This window comes from Botryllus schlosseri, chromosome 4 (assembly GCF_051294905.1).
Source record: "Botryllus schlosseri isolate E-star chromosome 4, Bs_hap1, whole genome shotgun sequence".
Taxonomy (NCBI): domain Eukaryota; kingdom Metazoa; phylum Chordata; class Ascidiacea; order Stolidobranchia; family Styelidae; genus Botryllus; species Botryllus schlosseri.
Genome location: NC_137239.1, coordinates 16,620,992 through 16,637,602, shown reverse-complemented (window position 1 = coordinate 16,637,602; position 16,611 = coordinate 16,620,992). Strand labels below are relative to the sequence as shown.

The 16,611-nt window shown below is 39.6% G+C and overlaps 1 protein-coding gene across 4 annotated transcripts in view; it reads left to right on the top strand.

The window, feature by feature from the left end:
* LOC145438241 (uncharacterized) overlaps positions 1–16,071 on the top strand; it is a 37,318-nt gene extending 21,247 nt beyond the window's left edge. For all 4 annotated transcript variants that reach the window (XM_080315622.1, XM_080315621.1, XM_080315624.1 and 1 more), the window contains 19 exons: positions 446–566; positions 621–733; positions 1,587–1,716; positions 3,004–3,177; positions 5,266–5,388; positions 5,534–5,655; positions 6,472–6,604; positions 7,057–7,107; positions 7,170–7,265; positions 7,967–8,068; positions 8,450–8,632; positions 9,243–9,341; positions 9,597–9,728; positions 10,251–10,420; positions 11,399–11,635; positions 12,716–12,841; positions 12,970–13,045; positions 14,168–14,341; positions 15,241–16,071. In XM_080315622.1, coding sequence (XP_080171748.1) covers positions 446–566; positions 621–733; positions 1,587–1,716; positions 3,004–3,177; positions 5,266–5,388; positions 5,534–5,655; positions 6,472–6,604; positions 7,057–7,107; positions 7,170–7,265; positions 7,967–8,068; positions 8,450–8,632; positions 9,243–9,341; positions 9,597–9,728; positions 10,251–10,420; positions 11,399–11,635; positions 12,716–12,841; positions 12,970–13,045; positions 14,168–14,341; positions 15,241–15,297 — 2,419 coding nt within the window. In that variant the 3' untranslated portion in view covers positions 15,298–16,071. The remainder of the gene's footprint in view (positions 1–445; positions 567–620; positions 734–1,586; positions 1,717–3,003; positions 3,178–5,265; positions 5,389–5,533; positions 5,656–6,471; positions 6,605–7,056; positions 7,108–7,169; positions 7,266–7,966; positions 8,069–8,449; positions 8,633–9,242; positions 9,342–9,596; positions 9,729–10,250; positions 10,421–11,398; positions 11,636–12,715; positions 12,842–12,969; positions 13,046–14,167; positions 14,342–15,240) is intronic.
* Positions 16,072–16,611: the final 540 nt, after the last annotated feature.

Genomic DNA, 16,611 nt, shown 5'->3' with positions numbered 1-16,611 from the left:
TTCACATTCAAAATATAGTAATTTTCCTCACTTTTAACAGTTTCTGGTCGAATTTTCAAGTACCAGAACTATTAGACAAAATACCGATAGTGTGGTAACTTTACTATTCTTGGGAATTACAATGAAATGTCGGTCTTGGCCGTCTGATTCTCGAGTCATATGACTTGGTCCGAGTCATGCGCAGTGACTCGAGTACAAATCGAGTCAATATTCTGATTGACTCAAGTCGAGTCATTTTCTGTATTTGAGAAAATGACTCGAGTCAAGTCGAGTCACCAAAATTTTGAAGGATTTTTTTTGCGTAAAAGACACCTAATTTCCATATTTGTTTCGGATATCACAAAATGTGTGGAAAATTCCGTAATATACTGTTCTATCGTATAAGATTTGCCTCTTTCTAGAAGAATTGTCAATTTATTTTCATGTCATCGAATTCTTTGCGCAGGCGATCTTACAGAGGCGACAGTATCGAATCTGACGCGGAACGACATCAGCTGACTTCCAACGCGTTAAACAAACTGAAGGAACTCGATTCCCAGATCGACGTTATCGATAATAAGAAAAAGGTGAGATCTCTCTTTTTAATCCTTCGCACCTCTCTCCTATCCGCTCTATTTCAGGCTAGCGAACAGGAGCTGAAGCTCATGGAAAGAACGATCGAAGGCCACCGAATTAGCCTGCTGAAACTCGAAGAAAAATTGCGCGAAAACCAAGCCAAAGCAGACGATGCAAGGTGGGTTGCTTTGAAAGTTTTGGCACGAGCCTGTTTGGCATGCATTTTATTTTATTTGGGTCCTTTATCCAAATTCAAGCCGCAGCTGAATTGAAACTCATTTTTAAACGCTACATATAAATTTGTAGTCTGGACAGGGTTGTAACCATGTCAAAAGGTTCCGAGTCACAAGTCAATCTCACTTTTAAAGTTTTGACTCGAGTCAATTCGGGTCATTTTCAATTCACCGCGGACTCAAGTCCGAGTCCAAGGCATTGAGTAGAGGGTCGAGTCTGAGTTATAGTGTTGTGATTCGAGTCCGTATTGTGTTCACTGTTCAGTTTTGAGTTCAATCCGTTATTTTCCTCAGTCCTAACAGTTTCCGGCCCTATTTTACAAATATCATTACTGATAGACCAAATAGCAATAACTCTACTATTCTTCGAAGTTACTATGAAATGTCTGTCTTGGCCGTCCTAGTCTCGAGTCATTTAACACATTTGAAAAATTGACTCGAGTCAAGTCGAGTCACAAAAAACTTGCGAATCGAGTCATTACAACCCTGTCTATGAATAAATTGGTTAAATATGTTAGTAATGTGAATCATAAATATACTGTTCGTCGCCATAACGACAGGTTTAGGTTCAAGCTCGGCAAAATCCTGTGCTTACAGTATGGACCAAAATTTATTTTGCCGCATAAAAAACAATTGCGACATCACGTAAGGGAACAATATGGTAATGTATCATTTGATCATCATGTGGCAACCCCTCGCACCAAGTTCATAATGTTACCATGCCTCTCAGCAAGTTCATAAACGCTGTATTTGATTTACTACGATCTCAGATGACACAGTTTTCAATCCTTCTTGCAGAACTGAGCTGATGGTGCTTGAATTTAAGAAAGAACAGTGTAAAAAGGAATTGGACACGACCGCGAAAGAATTGAATAACGCGCAAGAGAGAATCAACGATGCAGACGATTTGGGGATGACTTATGACGATGTAAGGCCTTTTTCTCGAATTGATGTTTTGGGTTATGAATTTTTCTTTCGTAACGAGCTTCGGGATTACATTGAAACGGATGGAAATAAGATTTTTTTGCACTGATTCCGAATATTCATGCAACTTTGAATAATGGCTATTCATTCGGACTGTGGCCTATGTATATTTCGAAAATTTGTTCACTAATAGGAGTATCAAATGCAAATGCCCAATTTACGACCATTTAAAATGTTTCTGTTAGGAAATAGCATATTTGATGTAGTTCGATGAACACGCGAAGTCGCACTATCGCACCACGGTCAAATCTCTACAGCTATGGGAAAATTAATTTTAAGGCTATTGTTGTCTACATACGAGTGAATTTGCAAAGAAATTCACTGCAATACATGTTCAACAGGGGTGTTCAAAAATGACTTTACTTTCAAATTGTACTGGCTACTTGATGAAATTGTTAGGTTACCTATAAAACGCTGTACACTAATTTTGGCTCAATTCCAACCTATTGTGGCATTGCTATAAGAGAAGAAGTTTTTGATTGATTTAATAAAAATAAATCTAATGATTTTCAAATTTCAATGGCTACCCCATGAAATTGCTAGATTGTCTGAAAAAAACGATGCACAACGAATTTGACTCAATTCGAAGTCGTAGAAACGAAGTTATTAATGTTCAAAATTTGAGATTTCTAGTATTTACGGTGGGCAGAACTATAATAAATAATTAAAGAATTTGTCACCGTAATACTATTTCATTCAAATTCAAATTTTTCAACTACAATAACTCTGCTTCCACTGGTTGGAATCAAGTCAAATTTGATGAGCATCGTTTCTATAGACAACCTAACAATTTCATGGGATGAACAGAAAATTTTGAAGTTTTTGTTATTTATGTTGATATAATGAATAAATAAATAACTTTCTTCTGTTGTAGCAATGCGGTTACTGGTTGGAATTGAACCAAATTTGATGTGCAGCCTTTAATTAGGTAACCTAACAATTTTATCAAGTAACCAGTACAATTTGAGAAAAAAAGTAATTTTTGAACACCCCTAGTGCACAAAGAACTTTAGAAAGCTAATTGACCGATTTCACGAGGAATGCAACGTCCATCGAGAAATGTACCGGGCATGGACTTGTATTTAAGTGTAACACAGAACAAAAGCGGTTTCACTTTCGGAATGACATTTGAATCTGAAAACCGGAGCAAGTTTTGAAAACGTTGAAATTGCTCGCCACTGCCGGGAATGCATCTCTCCGAATCTCTTGAAAAATACCGATCCATCTTCAGATCGTAGCTTTGATGCAAGAGAGAGACGAGCTAAGGGCTCGCGTTCGACGCGGCGAGGCTTCGAAAACGTCTATAGCCGAAAGACAGGAGCTGGAACGGGCTCTCCACACTGCCAGGGAAGAGCTGTTTCGCGAGAGGAAACACAAGAGAGAGCAACTCGAAGAAATGGACGAGGTGAGAGAGGATCATGTTTGGAACGAGCGGCGTGCTGTGTTTGGTTATTTAGAGACTGTGTACTGTTCATGGTGTCGGCAGATAGGGCTAAAGCAGTGGTTCTCAACCTTTTTGACCTCGTGAACCGGTGAAACTTCAAAAGAATTGTTACGGTCCGGTGAACTGTCAAAATCCAAAATTCACCCTAAATTTGATTATACATAGGTATTAAACTTAAATTTAATATTAGAAGAGCTTCTTGGAGGTACAGAACTTCAATATACAATTGAATAGTATATTCATATTAAAATGAACCCGGATATTTTCGGCTGACACTCGTCAGGGGTAATCGTCAGCAACTAGTAGAGAATTGGAAAGAACATTGTTTATTAACAATCGTATCACAAAATATGACGTCATACCAGCATGAAAGAGAGAGCGTTCAATGTACTATTTTTACTATATGATATTGGAAACTTCATTTAATGATAACTAGCCTGATTGTTATTGTTCGGTATCCATTGAAAGAAATGCGACATTTCTATTAGCTATAACCTCTATTATACTGTCAAGTGTCGTATAATTGCACTGTCGGAATTTAACAAAGTTTGTTGAAAGTCTCCATAGTTTCCTCATATAACTTGTCCGAAACAACTACTTTTACACAGGTCCTTATAACGTCTGCATCATTGCGACGTACGCGCGAAGTAGACCATGAACTCTCTATTGCGACACCATACAAAAATACGTTGCAAACTCGGAATAAATTTGAAATTGTATGTTTTCTCTAATTAACGGACAAGAAGACGACTTTTTGAATTTTGGAATTGGGAGATAAAATTATAAAGTATCGTAATTTTCCAAGTATAGTACGCCTCCACATGTATGATACGCACCCCTAAAATAGCATGCAAATTATGGGAAAAAGCCTGTACCCATGTATAGTACGCACTCTGCATCTCAGTACATTAATAGTTCCGATTTCGTATACGATGTCATTCTGTTTTGCGATGTCACTGTTGAACTGAACACAGTGAACAGTCATGACATAACAACGATCGCTAATCATTATACAATTAACGGAATTGTCTTTAAACGATAGTAGATAGCAGCCAAAGCCTGCGAGTCGGGCGGCGCGATAGTCCAGGCTAGCGACACGGCATCTTGAGCACAAGACCTATTACAGATGTGATTGCAATCATTATACAACTAACGGTATTGTCTCTAAATGATAGTAGATAGCAGCCTAAGCCTGCGAGGCCGACGGCGAGATAGTTTAGGCCAACGAACCGCACGACGCCTATTACAGATGCGATTGCTCAGCCTAACGGTTATGTCGTGCGCACCTGGTCTGTTGGAGATGCGACTGATTATGCAAGCGATTACATCTTGCGCATCTTGTATATGTATATGCGGTTGTTCGGGGCTGTTGTTGACACGATGAATTAGCGAGAATTGCCGCGCGCGATTGCCAATGCGTGACCTAATTTCGCTTGCGTACAAACGGCAAGCCAACTCAGCAGGAGATCGCGTGCTTGTGCACACGTCTCTCGTTAATGGGCAACACACTTACCGCTAATTGGCAGCGTGTTACTCTATAATACGAATTACTGTGCGCGATTGGAAACGAACATGAAGAAAGGAGTGATTTAAAGTTTTTCATAGAGGGAGATTTTTTTCAAGGCTTGCTGTACTCATGTGTAATACGCACCCCCATATTTTAGGGTAAGAAATTGTGAAAATCTTGCGCATTATGCATCGAAAATTACGGTATCCGGCGGATCGGCGGATACCGTTCTCGAGGTTGAGAACCACTGGGCTTAATTTCTGTCCTTAATTCCTACTCAAATTAGAAGTAGCGATTTCAAAGGTATACAGAAACTAGAAAATGAATTGTCTGCTTCAATTGTTAATAAGCAGAAGCTAAAGTAGTGTGAAAACATAATTGCTTGTGTAATTACTGCATGTAGGCAAATAATACTTTGTTATTCGAAAAAGTAGAAGTACTGCATTGCTGACTGGAACTCTGGGTATAGGGTCTGGATTGACTTGGAATGGTAGCATCCAGGTATTCGAGTTTGTCATATTTAACTTCTGTTACTCTCGCAGAAATTGATGGAGGTGGAGCATAATTTCGAGAGTATGGAGGAGCAGAAGAAGATGGAAATTGCGAAACTGAAGGAAATCATCCAAAACAACGGGAGTGAGGATAAAAAGGCGCAGTCCAAAGCGGTAAGATTGATTTTTTGTCATGGCTTTATCAAAATAGACAAATTAGTACAGTGTATTTCATACTATGTTTTCCTAATTGCATGGTTATACTTATACGTGTACAAATGCTCGTGTAGTCTGTTTATGATACTTTTTGAAATCACAGATGGAACGTGCCGACGCTATTGAAGCAGAAAAGAAAACTCTTTTCGATAAAATCGAGAGTCTCGCGAGGCAGTTGCAAGACAAAGATCGGGAAATCGTATCGTTAGCGACCGAATCCAATAGGTATAACAATGTGTAGCAGTAGCAGTGCAGCAATGTTAGTAACTGCATTTGGCCACCGAGGCATTTTTCGGGGCAATTTTGGAACTACTTATTCGTAAAGGGGGTCAGTAACAAAGTACTTCTACCTTTCTCAAAATAGTCAAATCGATTTTGTCTATTTTACATCAATTTTATGTTCCAAATCGTCACAGAACCGCGCAAAATGACCATCGCAGTAACTGCTGATTTATAATCTCGAAGATTGACCTATCTGCAGTGTCATTTGTCCTTTTGCATCAGTTGCAAAGATGCATCTCTTAATTTTTGAAGTAGCCGACTTATAATAACTGCCAACAATATATGAGTCCTCGACTAAATCGACTGTACTTACTTACTTGAAACTGCTTGAAAGAAATCTTTGAAATTTCTACTTCTACTTGGAATTGAATAGAAATTCAGGGCGTAATTCTACCTCTACTCAACTAGCATTGCTGACTACTTTGCCCATCTCTTACGCACATGTCACTCAGGATTCATATCCCCCCTTGGCTTAACAATTATGTTCATTATAAGTGAATCAGGTCTAATCCATCAATATACCATGTTCTGCTGGAGATAGTTTGGCTGGTAGATATCTCTTGAACTGATGAAAGACTTGCTATTGAGTCAAGTTTTTGTGCTCCTGTGCTCGGTTTAAATACAAATTTGGCAGTACCTTTATGTAAACGCATGCGTCAATCTATTTTAATTCTCGGACATGTCAATGTCCTGATTAAAGTACATTGACTTTGCTATCATCCGATAAATCCGATATCAATTCCCTTTAAACACTTTTAGATCCAGGGAGGAAAATCAAAGACTGAACGACAAAGTTTCCGAACTGGAGTCGAAAGTCGCTGAACAGATTTCGCTGCGTGAAAAATGGATCGCAGAGTCGGAGAGAAACGCCAGCAGCTTGAGGAAGGAAAAGGTGACGATACGTGCTTTGAAACGCTTTGATATCACGCATTCTGCAGCCGTCACACCTGCTCGAATTTGACGTGTACTGATGCTGTAGGTTTTTGATGAACTGAGGTTGACCCGTTGAGGAAATGTGATAGATATCTATACCATACGATGGTGATGGAGCAGGCCGGAGTCACAATTTTCGAAATTTCACTTGAGAGCTGAAGGAAACCAAGTCCAAAATACACACACATAAGTCCGGTGTGATATTACCGGAGGCGGTCAAAGTAGCGAAATAGGAAACGAAGACTAAAAAGTGCTCAACTAAGTAATTTAAAAAGGCAACTTTGGCATTTCATGTACGCAAATCACATCACCTATGAATTTTTTACGTAAACCTTACGAATACTCACAGTGTGTATGTGATTCATATCAGAGCCTCTCACTTTCTATTTGTTTAATTTCAAATCAATTCAGGAACTGGCCGTGGCTTCGATAAAGGGCGAAAAGCAAAGCGAGATTGAAAAAGTAATAACAACATAGACATATTACATGCCAGGAACTCTTCTAAATTCGCCGTCTATTTGCAGATATTACAAGACCTCGATAAAGAAAAATCTAGGGCGATTCTGGAAGCGAAGTCGGCTCATCAGGAAGAAATCTGCAGGATACGGTCTGTCGTTGAGGTTGGTATTTTTGTATTCCCCATAAACTGCAATTGTGTACATGATGGTAGAACTACAGAATGAAAGTGACTTCAAAAACCTTGGTATCCTGTGTTTAACTGGGCTTCCCCTCCAGCAAAGTAAACTGTAACCTGTTTCATGACGATGGGATAGCGTAGAGGCACGTCGTCAAAAGGCTCGCTTGTAAAACTGGTATTGGCTTGGTAATACGAGATCGCGCAGAAAGCAAAATGGTCTTGCCTTGTTAATAACCTGATAACAAGCGCCGGACGATTTGAGTACTAAAATTCGAGTTAAGTATCAATTGTAATGACTCGAGTCGGGTAGTGATGAATTTTTGTGCTCTTGGCTCCAAAGTCTTTTTTTTTTCAATTAGAAATATACTTTTGATACTTTTTTCCCACTGAAGGAACGTTGAACCTCAACTTGTCGTAATTATATATCTTGAATACTTTGGATTTGTAATTGGATGTTCTTCGTATATGTTTACTGTTTAAAAAGGAGTAGAACATACCCAAGCGTGTCTGTGGATTTGGCATTTTGACGTTCGGATGTCCCATGCAGGATTCGTCCATCCCCATTGGCAGCCGAGAGTAGTTCAATTTGACGGTTTCCTTATTTTTAATTATTTTACAATCCACTTGTTTTATTATAATGAAATCTTTTACCGTTATCCCTGATATCGTGGCGGTTATTTTCAGAATAAGGATACAGAAATTGAGAAGCTCCGCGAAAGGCTGCACAAGGAAGAGGACGCAAAGAGAGAGCTCGCCAATAAATTGAGGATGGAATCGCAAGAAGAGGTAGGCATGTTGTCATTTTCTGTAATATTATATGCAATTGTCACTGACGCAATGCTCTGGGATTTGTAGACCTTTCTGAAAGTATGAGTGTTCGACTGTTTGGTCGCATACAGTGAATTAGGCTATTAGGTGTATACAGTTGGCCATGCGCATACATCATTCCTCACTGATGCAATGTCACCTATCAAAGTAAACGGTGGTGTTTTTTCCCTGAATAATTCCTCCAGAGTAGTGTGTTGCCTCACTGGTAGCATTCAAGGCAGTGCGGTGCCGTATTTTTCTGCTTCAAGCCCAATTTCTTCCTGTGTGTCACAATCACTCCTGGATATATCCATTCATGTATATTTTTAGGCATCGGTTCATCTAAATTTCATTTCACAGATCCGTAACGTGTTGCAAAAAGAGAGGTCGGATTGGGAGAGAGAAAAAGAGGTATCTGAACACCGGCAGGAGGAAATGAGAAAAGCTAAATTTGAAAAAGAAAAATCCAAACTCTCTTCGGAAGTCGACGAGGCCAGAAACAAATGTCAAATCGCGACGGAACAAATCTCTAGGCTGAGAACGGTAAGGCGTCCATAAATTTTGGTATGGTTTGTAAAATGTTCAATTCGGGAAAGAGCTTTGAGTCTAATCGATCACGAAATTGATCGCACACTCACCCATGATCATACAGCGTTCTGATTTTGAACCAACATCGTGACGATAATATTCAAGTTGTGGGATTGATTACTGGCGAACAGTGGTAGTCGAAGTAATCAGCATTGCTACTGAAGTAGAAGTCGCGGCATAGATTCATACTCAAATACATGTAGAAAAGGTTATCTCAAAGACGCTAGGAAAAGTACGTTATGTATTTTTGTCATTGATGTTTTTGCGGCATATACACCGACTCATGATATACATACACACGATCTGTGCATATGCATACCGTGAGTGCATGATGTGCAAATGCCGCTGGACAAGGAAGCTGCAGATATAGCCTTGTAACGCTTTCTAAATCTTGTACCACCCCTCCATGCTATCCGGTAATGCTGAGTGCCAAGCGGGGAAGTCATGGCTACCAGTGTTATAAATCAGGTCCTTGGTCTGACCTGGCCAGGGATTGATCTGGTCAATTTTTGCGAACCGAATCGCACCAAATTGATTGCCTTGTATTGACTGGATTTGGTTGCAGGAGATCGAAGAGTTGCGGTTGGAAAACAGGAAGCAACTTCAAGAAAAGTTGGACGCGGTTTCGCATGCCCGCGAACAGGAAAGGAAAGATCAAGCCAAGGTAAAGTTCTCACCTTTTGAAATCCAGGTTGGCTATATACGCAGTAGTGAGTGAATGAATTTGGATTCAAGTCCCAAATAAAGTGTTTTGCTTCAATTTGATTCTGAATTCTGTTCGACAGAGTTTGTCCCATCGCAATAGTATTGAACAGAATCTCAAGTAAATTATAATTCTTCGAATATCTAGGAAGACATATGCCCGAGTGTTGCAGCAATCAAATCGTTCCTGTGATTCCACATCTCTTCATGTTTTCAGAAATACGAGCAGTTGAAGACCGAATTAACGGAGCTCAACGAAGCAGAAATGGCTGTTCACAGAAGCAAATACAATAAATTGGAAGAAGAATTGCGAAATACAAAGCAAGAGAAGCACGACGCTCTGTTAAAGGTACAGAGATTTAGCCGCACGAATTTACTGCCCTGCATTAGGCCAGCAGGGGGGCTCTCAACTGTATCCAGCAGACATTGAGTAGGATTTCTGTTCATGAATTCATCGTATTTTGTTGAGATGAAACCCCTTCTTTACTCTTTATCCATTCACTTAGATTTTTATCGTTTCTAGACGCCAGTAGTGATAATTGATGTCAAATTACCGTGTTTCGCCAATGAGTATTTGCATTGTAAAGTTGCTTTCTCGTATGTTCTGGAAGCTTTTGTGACAGAATCTGACTCATGAATATTCTCTAAAGTTACACTTCAGCTGATTTGCTGACATTTCTGTGTTTCGTGGTTTAAATTGACTTCATGATTCCAATTATGGAGTTTCTCTATTTTGTAGTCCATGTTTCAATGAACATATTTTATATTTTATTGTATATCTGAGGCAGTAAGTTTCAAGCTAGCACCTTGAGACATATTCCTTTGCTCATCAAAATGTTTTCGCAGACCGGTTTTGATGTATTTGAAACAGTGCAAAGATGTGAGCTGTCAGGCTGAACGCGCGGAGAGATGCTTTCTCGCCGAGATTCACGAAGAATGTTTGAAAATGGCAGAGCTCATACGAGGCATACGCACCCCGAGCCAATCGCGAAACAGGTCGTCCGCGATTTTGTCGCGATCCGGCTCAAATCTGTCAAGAAGGTAATGATAATAATGATGCATAATCTTCATTACTACACACCTTGTTGCATTCAGGCATTGTTAAGCATTTCAACAGGCCTAACTTTTTATTTGTCTTGGCTTATCATAAAGGTGGGTGGTCTCGGTCAGTGTGACCGCTGGTCACATAATCACACTATTTACACTTTAAATGAGCTAGAGGCTGTAAATATAGTCGTTGATGATACTCGAGTGCAAGTAGAAGAAATTACAGTCATTATTAGTCGGTCAGGTCAGTAACGAAATTCTTCAACATTTTCAGAATATGCTATTAGGTTAAGTCCACTTGCAGTACTTACTCAAGCGATTGTATTTATTCTAATTTGACTTTTGATTGAACAGCTTTTAGGCGAAACTCCTTACTTTTTAAAATTTGAATTTTGAAAAGTAGAGAATTTTTTTTAGGTAGACAGCCATGGAAACTGAATGCATTTCTAAAATTGTAGCTATGTGCAGCGTCCTTAGTCACTTTGTGTTTGTCGCCAAGATGCATCTCGCGATTCCGAAAGAAGCAATGTTCCCTCTAATTTTTGACGAGTCTGCGCACACTCACCAACTTCTGCGCAGACCCTTGGACAACAGTGCATAATGACTAAAAAAAAGGTCATCACTTCGGATTTTTTCTGCGCAACTTGAATTTTCTGTCTGCAGAGACTGTGTCAGCAGTGCGCATTTGTGCACGTGCGCAGCTTAGAGGGAACATTGGAAAGGGGTCGGCCATATAAACTGCTTAGGCCACCTCTGCTCATCACAAATAGTTGATACAAAATGCTCTTTCCAATTATCTACTTGTTGCTGACGATTACCCCTGACGAATGTCGGCCGAAAATATTCGGGTCCATTTCGATATGAATATACCATTCAATTGTATAATGAAGTTCTGCACCTCCAAGAAGCTCTCCAGACAGTTCTGTTCTCAATTTCGTAATATCGATTCCTAATCTCGTAATAAATCTACAGCAACAGACCAGCCAATACCGAAGGCTGCATGTCTCAGCTACGCGCTCTAGGCGACGACGTGCGTGCAACGTTGCGCGACTTGACCACAGAGGTGGAAACGCATCGGCGAGCTGCGCAGATTGCACAACGGGAACGTAATCAGGTGTTGTCAAGCGGGAGCAATTCGTCTTCGAAACGTCTCTCGTATCAGATCGCCGAGCTCAACGGACATAACTCGCAGGACATGCAGGCTTTATCGTGAGTGCTGTGTTTCGGTGGTTTACTGTGTTGTGATTCGTGCTGGGCGAAATCGAGCGTCCTGAGTGATTCTGTTCTGACAGAATTGTACAAACTACAAATCTAGGTAATCGATAGTCGACCAACTACTGTTCTAGTTGCAGAACAACAAGAAAACGTGTGTCGTCATTTGGCGTCCATCGTGATACCAATGCTGTACCGTGATGTGATTTGCTGCGTGATATTCTTGGAGCTGTTGTAAGCTCAGAGTCATCACTGTCAACAGTGGTTGTTCTGGGGGTCGGAACCACCTCCTTTTGAAATGCTGATTCTATCTCCAATATTTCTTAGCACATTTGCAATTCACTATTGTATCAGGAAACTAATGAGTTGCTTCGGAACTGAATTTAGTCAGTTGTGTATTAGTTGGTTAGGTTTGAATTTTTAATGGGTCGCTAGTTCTAGTTCTAGTTGGAACTTTTGAAAAGTGACTAGGTCTAGTAGCGCATTTTGAAAAGACCAGTAGTTTGTACAATTCTGGATTGAGTTGAGCCCGGCATCGATTACCACCTATTAATAGCCTCATAACAGCAATAATGTCTTGAAGATGTTCGAATATCTATACTTTTTGCGGCTACAAGGAAATACATGCCGTCCAAACTTTTTCGTACAGCTTTACGAACATTGTAAGGGTCAATCGAGTCATGGTATTATGATTCGTGTTCGAGTCCAAGTCATTGTGTTGACTGCTCATATTTCAGTTAAAGTCTTGTTGAATCCACTATTTATCGCTCTGTTTGGTGGTATCGAATGGTTCGCATTATCATGTACCAGTACCAATAGACGAAACTTAACTATTCTTCGATATTACAATGAAATGCCGGTTTCGTCCATCTGACTCTCGAGTCATATGATTTAGTTCGAGTCATGCGCAATGACTCGAGTCCGAGTCGAGTCGAGTCATTTCCATATTTTGACAAAATGACTCGAGTCACGTAGAATCATCAGTAAATCGTGACTCGAGTCATGGCTTAGGTCATTACAACCCTGAGAAAGCTTGTACCTCTCTAATACTCGTTGACACATTTTTCCACCCCACAGAAAGCAACTGGTGGACAAAGATAACGAACTGCGCGATATCCAACGGAATATGAGCTTGTGGAAGGACACAACCGCCCAGAAATTGGCTGAGAAATTTGAAGAGGAATTGGCCGTGCAGCTCGACAGGTAACTTTCTATCTGTGGAATTGACGAGTTTATTGGAAAAGCGAAAGGCAGGCTGTGCTCTGCTTGAACCATCGTCATCGGAGCAAACGTACTTATTTTACCAAATCATCTCAACCTCACCATTTCAGAAAACTGACTCGCCACAGACTGGAACATAAGCGGCAGCTGGAAAGAATGGAAGAGGAGATATCCAAACTGTCGGCCGTAAGTTGAATTGGCGCAAGTTCGATTGAAGAACATTGCCAACCTTGATGATGTTTGTAAATCTACCCAGATGTGGTGAATTAGTCTGCATTGCTAGTCAAGTAGCAGTAACGCCGTAAATCTTAACAAAATCACAAGTAGAAGTAGAAAATTCTAAGATATGTCAAAAATACTTCTAGCGTAAATTGAAAGGTATGGAAACTACCTGAGTAATTAGTTTCAAAAACTAGATTTGGTCGAAAGGGGGCCTAATTTTAGCAGTTGATCGATATTGCAAGTTTCGTCTTCACGACTTGCGCAAACAACGAATGCCACTACGGTTGTAACCAAGTCACAAGGTTTCGTGTCACAAGTCAGTCTCACTTTTATAGTTTTGACTCGAGTCAAGTCAATTCACCACCGAGTCAAATCCAAGTCAGTGAGTAAAGGGTCGATTCCAAGTCATAGTGTTGTGACTCGAGTCTGAAGCCAGGACATTTTGTTCACTGTTCAGTTTTGAGTTCAATCCAGTTCAACCCACTTTATTTCATCTCTGCCCGGGTGCTATAGAATGGCACGCATTCATACTTTTGTAATTTTCCTCAGTCCTAACAGTTTCTGGCTCAATTTTCGACGTATCAGGACTGACAGACGAAATACCAATAATGTGGTGACTTTACTATTCTTCGAAGTAACAATGAAATGTCTGCCTTGGTCGTCCTAGTCTCGAGTCATATGACTTGGTTCGAGTCATGCACAAAATCGTGAGTAAGTGACTCGAGTCATTACAACCCTTAATGAGACTACAAATAGGCATAAATCTTTGAATTTACATACAGATACTGTAATACTAGCTATTTCATGTGGCTTTCACGACAAGTACTCTCATAAAGTGATTCGAACTTAAGTCCAAGTAGAAGTGAACCTAGAACATAACCTCATGAGTAAGTGGTGCAAGCAGGAAAAGCTCACTTCAACACTCTGAAAAGGTAGTACTTAGTTACTAGCCACCTCTGATGTACTGTGTTATATTTTGTTGGGAAAGCTCATTCGCATTATCGCGTTGTGAATGTATGTACACAAAATTATGATGGTAACGACGACCAGGCTCAGCATTTTGTTTCACCATTCGAAATTTTGCAGAGCACAAACGGACACGTCTCCATGCATCAAGATTTCGACACCTCCATAGTGGCGCCGGTGTCGAGCACCCCTTCCAAAGCGCCCCTGCAAGGTGGGGCTACAGGCGAAAAAGGAACCGTGAAACTCTTGCGTCACTTACAGGGAAGAGTGAAGCAACTCCGGGCGGAAAATGATGTAAGCGCAGGCATAATTATGGGAAATGGCACTTTGGGTTGCAAAATTACTTCTGAATTGAAATTAAATCGCCATCTGTGGTCACTAAAATAGGTCAGGAACGTTACCACGTCATTGGTAGAAACATTTCTTCCCCCTGAATTTTCAATTTCCCCTCCAAAATTTTGGTTGTTGGCCTGGCAATGTGACAAACATTAATCAAGATCAGCCTAATCCCCGATTAACCAATAAAACACTTATAAGACTCCATAATTTGTCCCATCACTACACTAGCACCGCTCGTAACTGCGTTTTTGGTCAAAATGTATCAAGATGACACTTCAAAATCAATTCGTAACTACTTTGAAGTTGGCTAACTACTAACTAAAACTAGGAAACCGGAAAAGAAAAGATTTTGTACTTTCCCTTCGAAATCTGTTCTGCAAAAAGCAAAGGTGTTCAGTAACGAAGTACTTCCAGTTTTTCTGAGTGCTCGAGAAGATTTTTTTTCTTTCGATGTTTTAGGTGGATTTAGTTACATAGGTGAAATTTTTATATTATTACACTTTGAATTTGGTAAAGTAGAAAGTGGTTTTTGGCTATGCTTGCATCACCTTTACCGGTTCAATTGTCATGACAAGCAGCAGAAATAGCCACTATCGCAGTACCTGACTGTGTTTTTGAAAATGGCACGGATATGTAGTGTCATTGTTTTGTCAGTAACGAAGATGCACCCTGTAATTTCGTACGTGGACAAATCGGATATTCTGCTAAGAGTATGCGACCAATTGAGAAAATGTACTTTTTGAGTCGGCCTGAGTACTTTTCAGATATTCGTTTTATACTTTTACCTAGTAGTTATCACATGTCTTTTTCGGTGTTACTTACTTGTACTAAATGCGTCGTCAATCTCTTTACAGCTTCTTCGCACCAATGGACAAATACTCGATTACGAAGGCCTTAGGAAATCGCGGTGATGATGCCTACCATAATTACAAGAATAACGGGATTCGGAATTAACCGTCAGAGAGCAAAGTCATGGAGATCGATCGGAATTGACTCTTATCCAGTTCATGCAATGCATTATTACACGAAGGGTGTGATATGACAGTCTGTTTTATTGGCGGATTTTTCCATCAATATTTTGTTGTTGGGATATTGCTACACATGGTTAAATCAATTCATAATCAATAATAGTAGTACAGCTACATTCCTACCACTCCATATTATCATCCTGCATATGCTATTGTGTAACTTTGAATGGTTTATTCAGAGTTATTCTCCTTAAATTACTTTCTCATGTTTCCTCACATTTTAACCAGGACCTGTCTTTTTGACTTTGAACTATTATTCAAATATTATTTGTGAAATGGTTCATTTCAGATAGTGCGACCTGGTATCACGAACATGTTATTTTATATTTGCACAATGCTGAAGTCTTAGGTTTTTCATATTTTTAATATAGCTACTCGCTACGTTCATTTGCGTGGTATTCATAGAAATATTTCATTCCATTCCTCATTACCTTATAGATCACTGTTTTGTTTCTGTTTCCACAATTCAACATGGTTAGAACTAGTAGCACTGTAACACACATTCACTGTAAGCATGACACTACTACAAATAGATTTTATGGAATTTGTTTAGTGCAGTACCAGATGAGTAGAAATATCATGTATGTATTTTATTATTTTGTTACCAAGATTTTTGAAATAATTGTTATTTTTATATAATTAAACACATTTCTGAGATTTTGCTGTGGTGTTGAGATGAGAGACAGGTCAGATTCCGACTTTCTGTTGTTGTTAACTTACATGTTGGGATAACGTGTACTGGGTCACTATATTTATGACGCTATGTGTCGAGTTCTTGCATGGTAATGGTAAACTTTATTAAATAATTTAAAATATTAAAAAAAGCTGGGATATTGAAGTTTATGTTATCTGTTCTAGATAATGTACCAAGAGAAGAGCATCTTAAAAACTCAGTTTACGTGTTGTAAAAAAGTGGTGCAATGTTTCTTGAACATTGGAAGACAGGCAAACAATTTATTGATTCGTCGAACATAGACGAAAATGTTGCTGGAGATGACTGTATGATGTGTAAAGGTCTTATTACTTCTCTCCGACAGCAATGGAGTAGCACCAGTGTATTCATTTTAATAATGGATGGTCAGCAAACCATATGAGATAACTCGTAAGAAGAAACTATAGATTACTAACCTACGGATAGATACGCAGGTTCCGTCGTTACGCTCCGGCAAGCAGTTACACTTAGTGATCTAGTTAGTA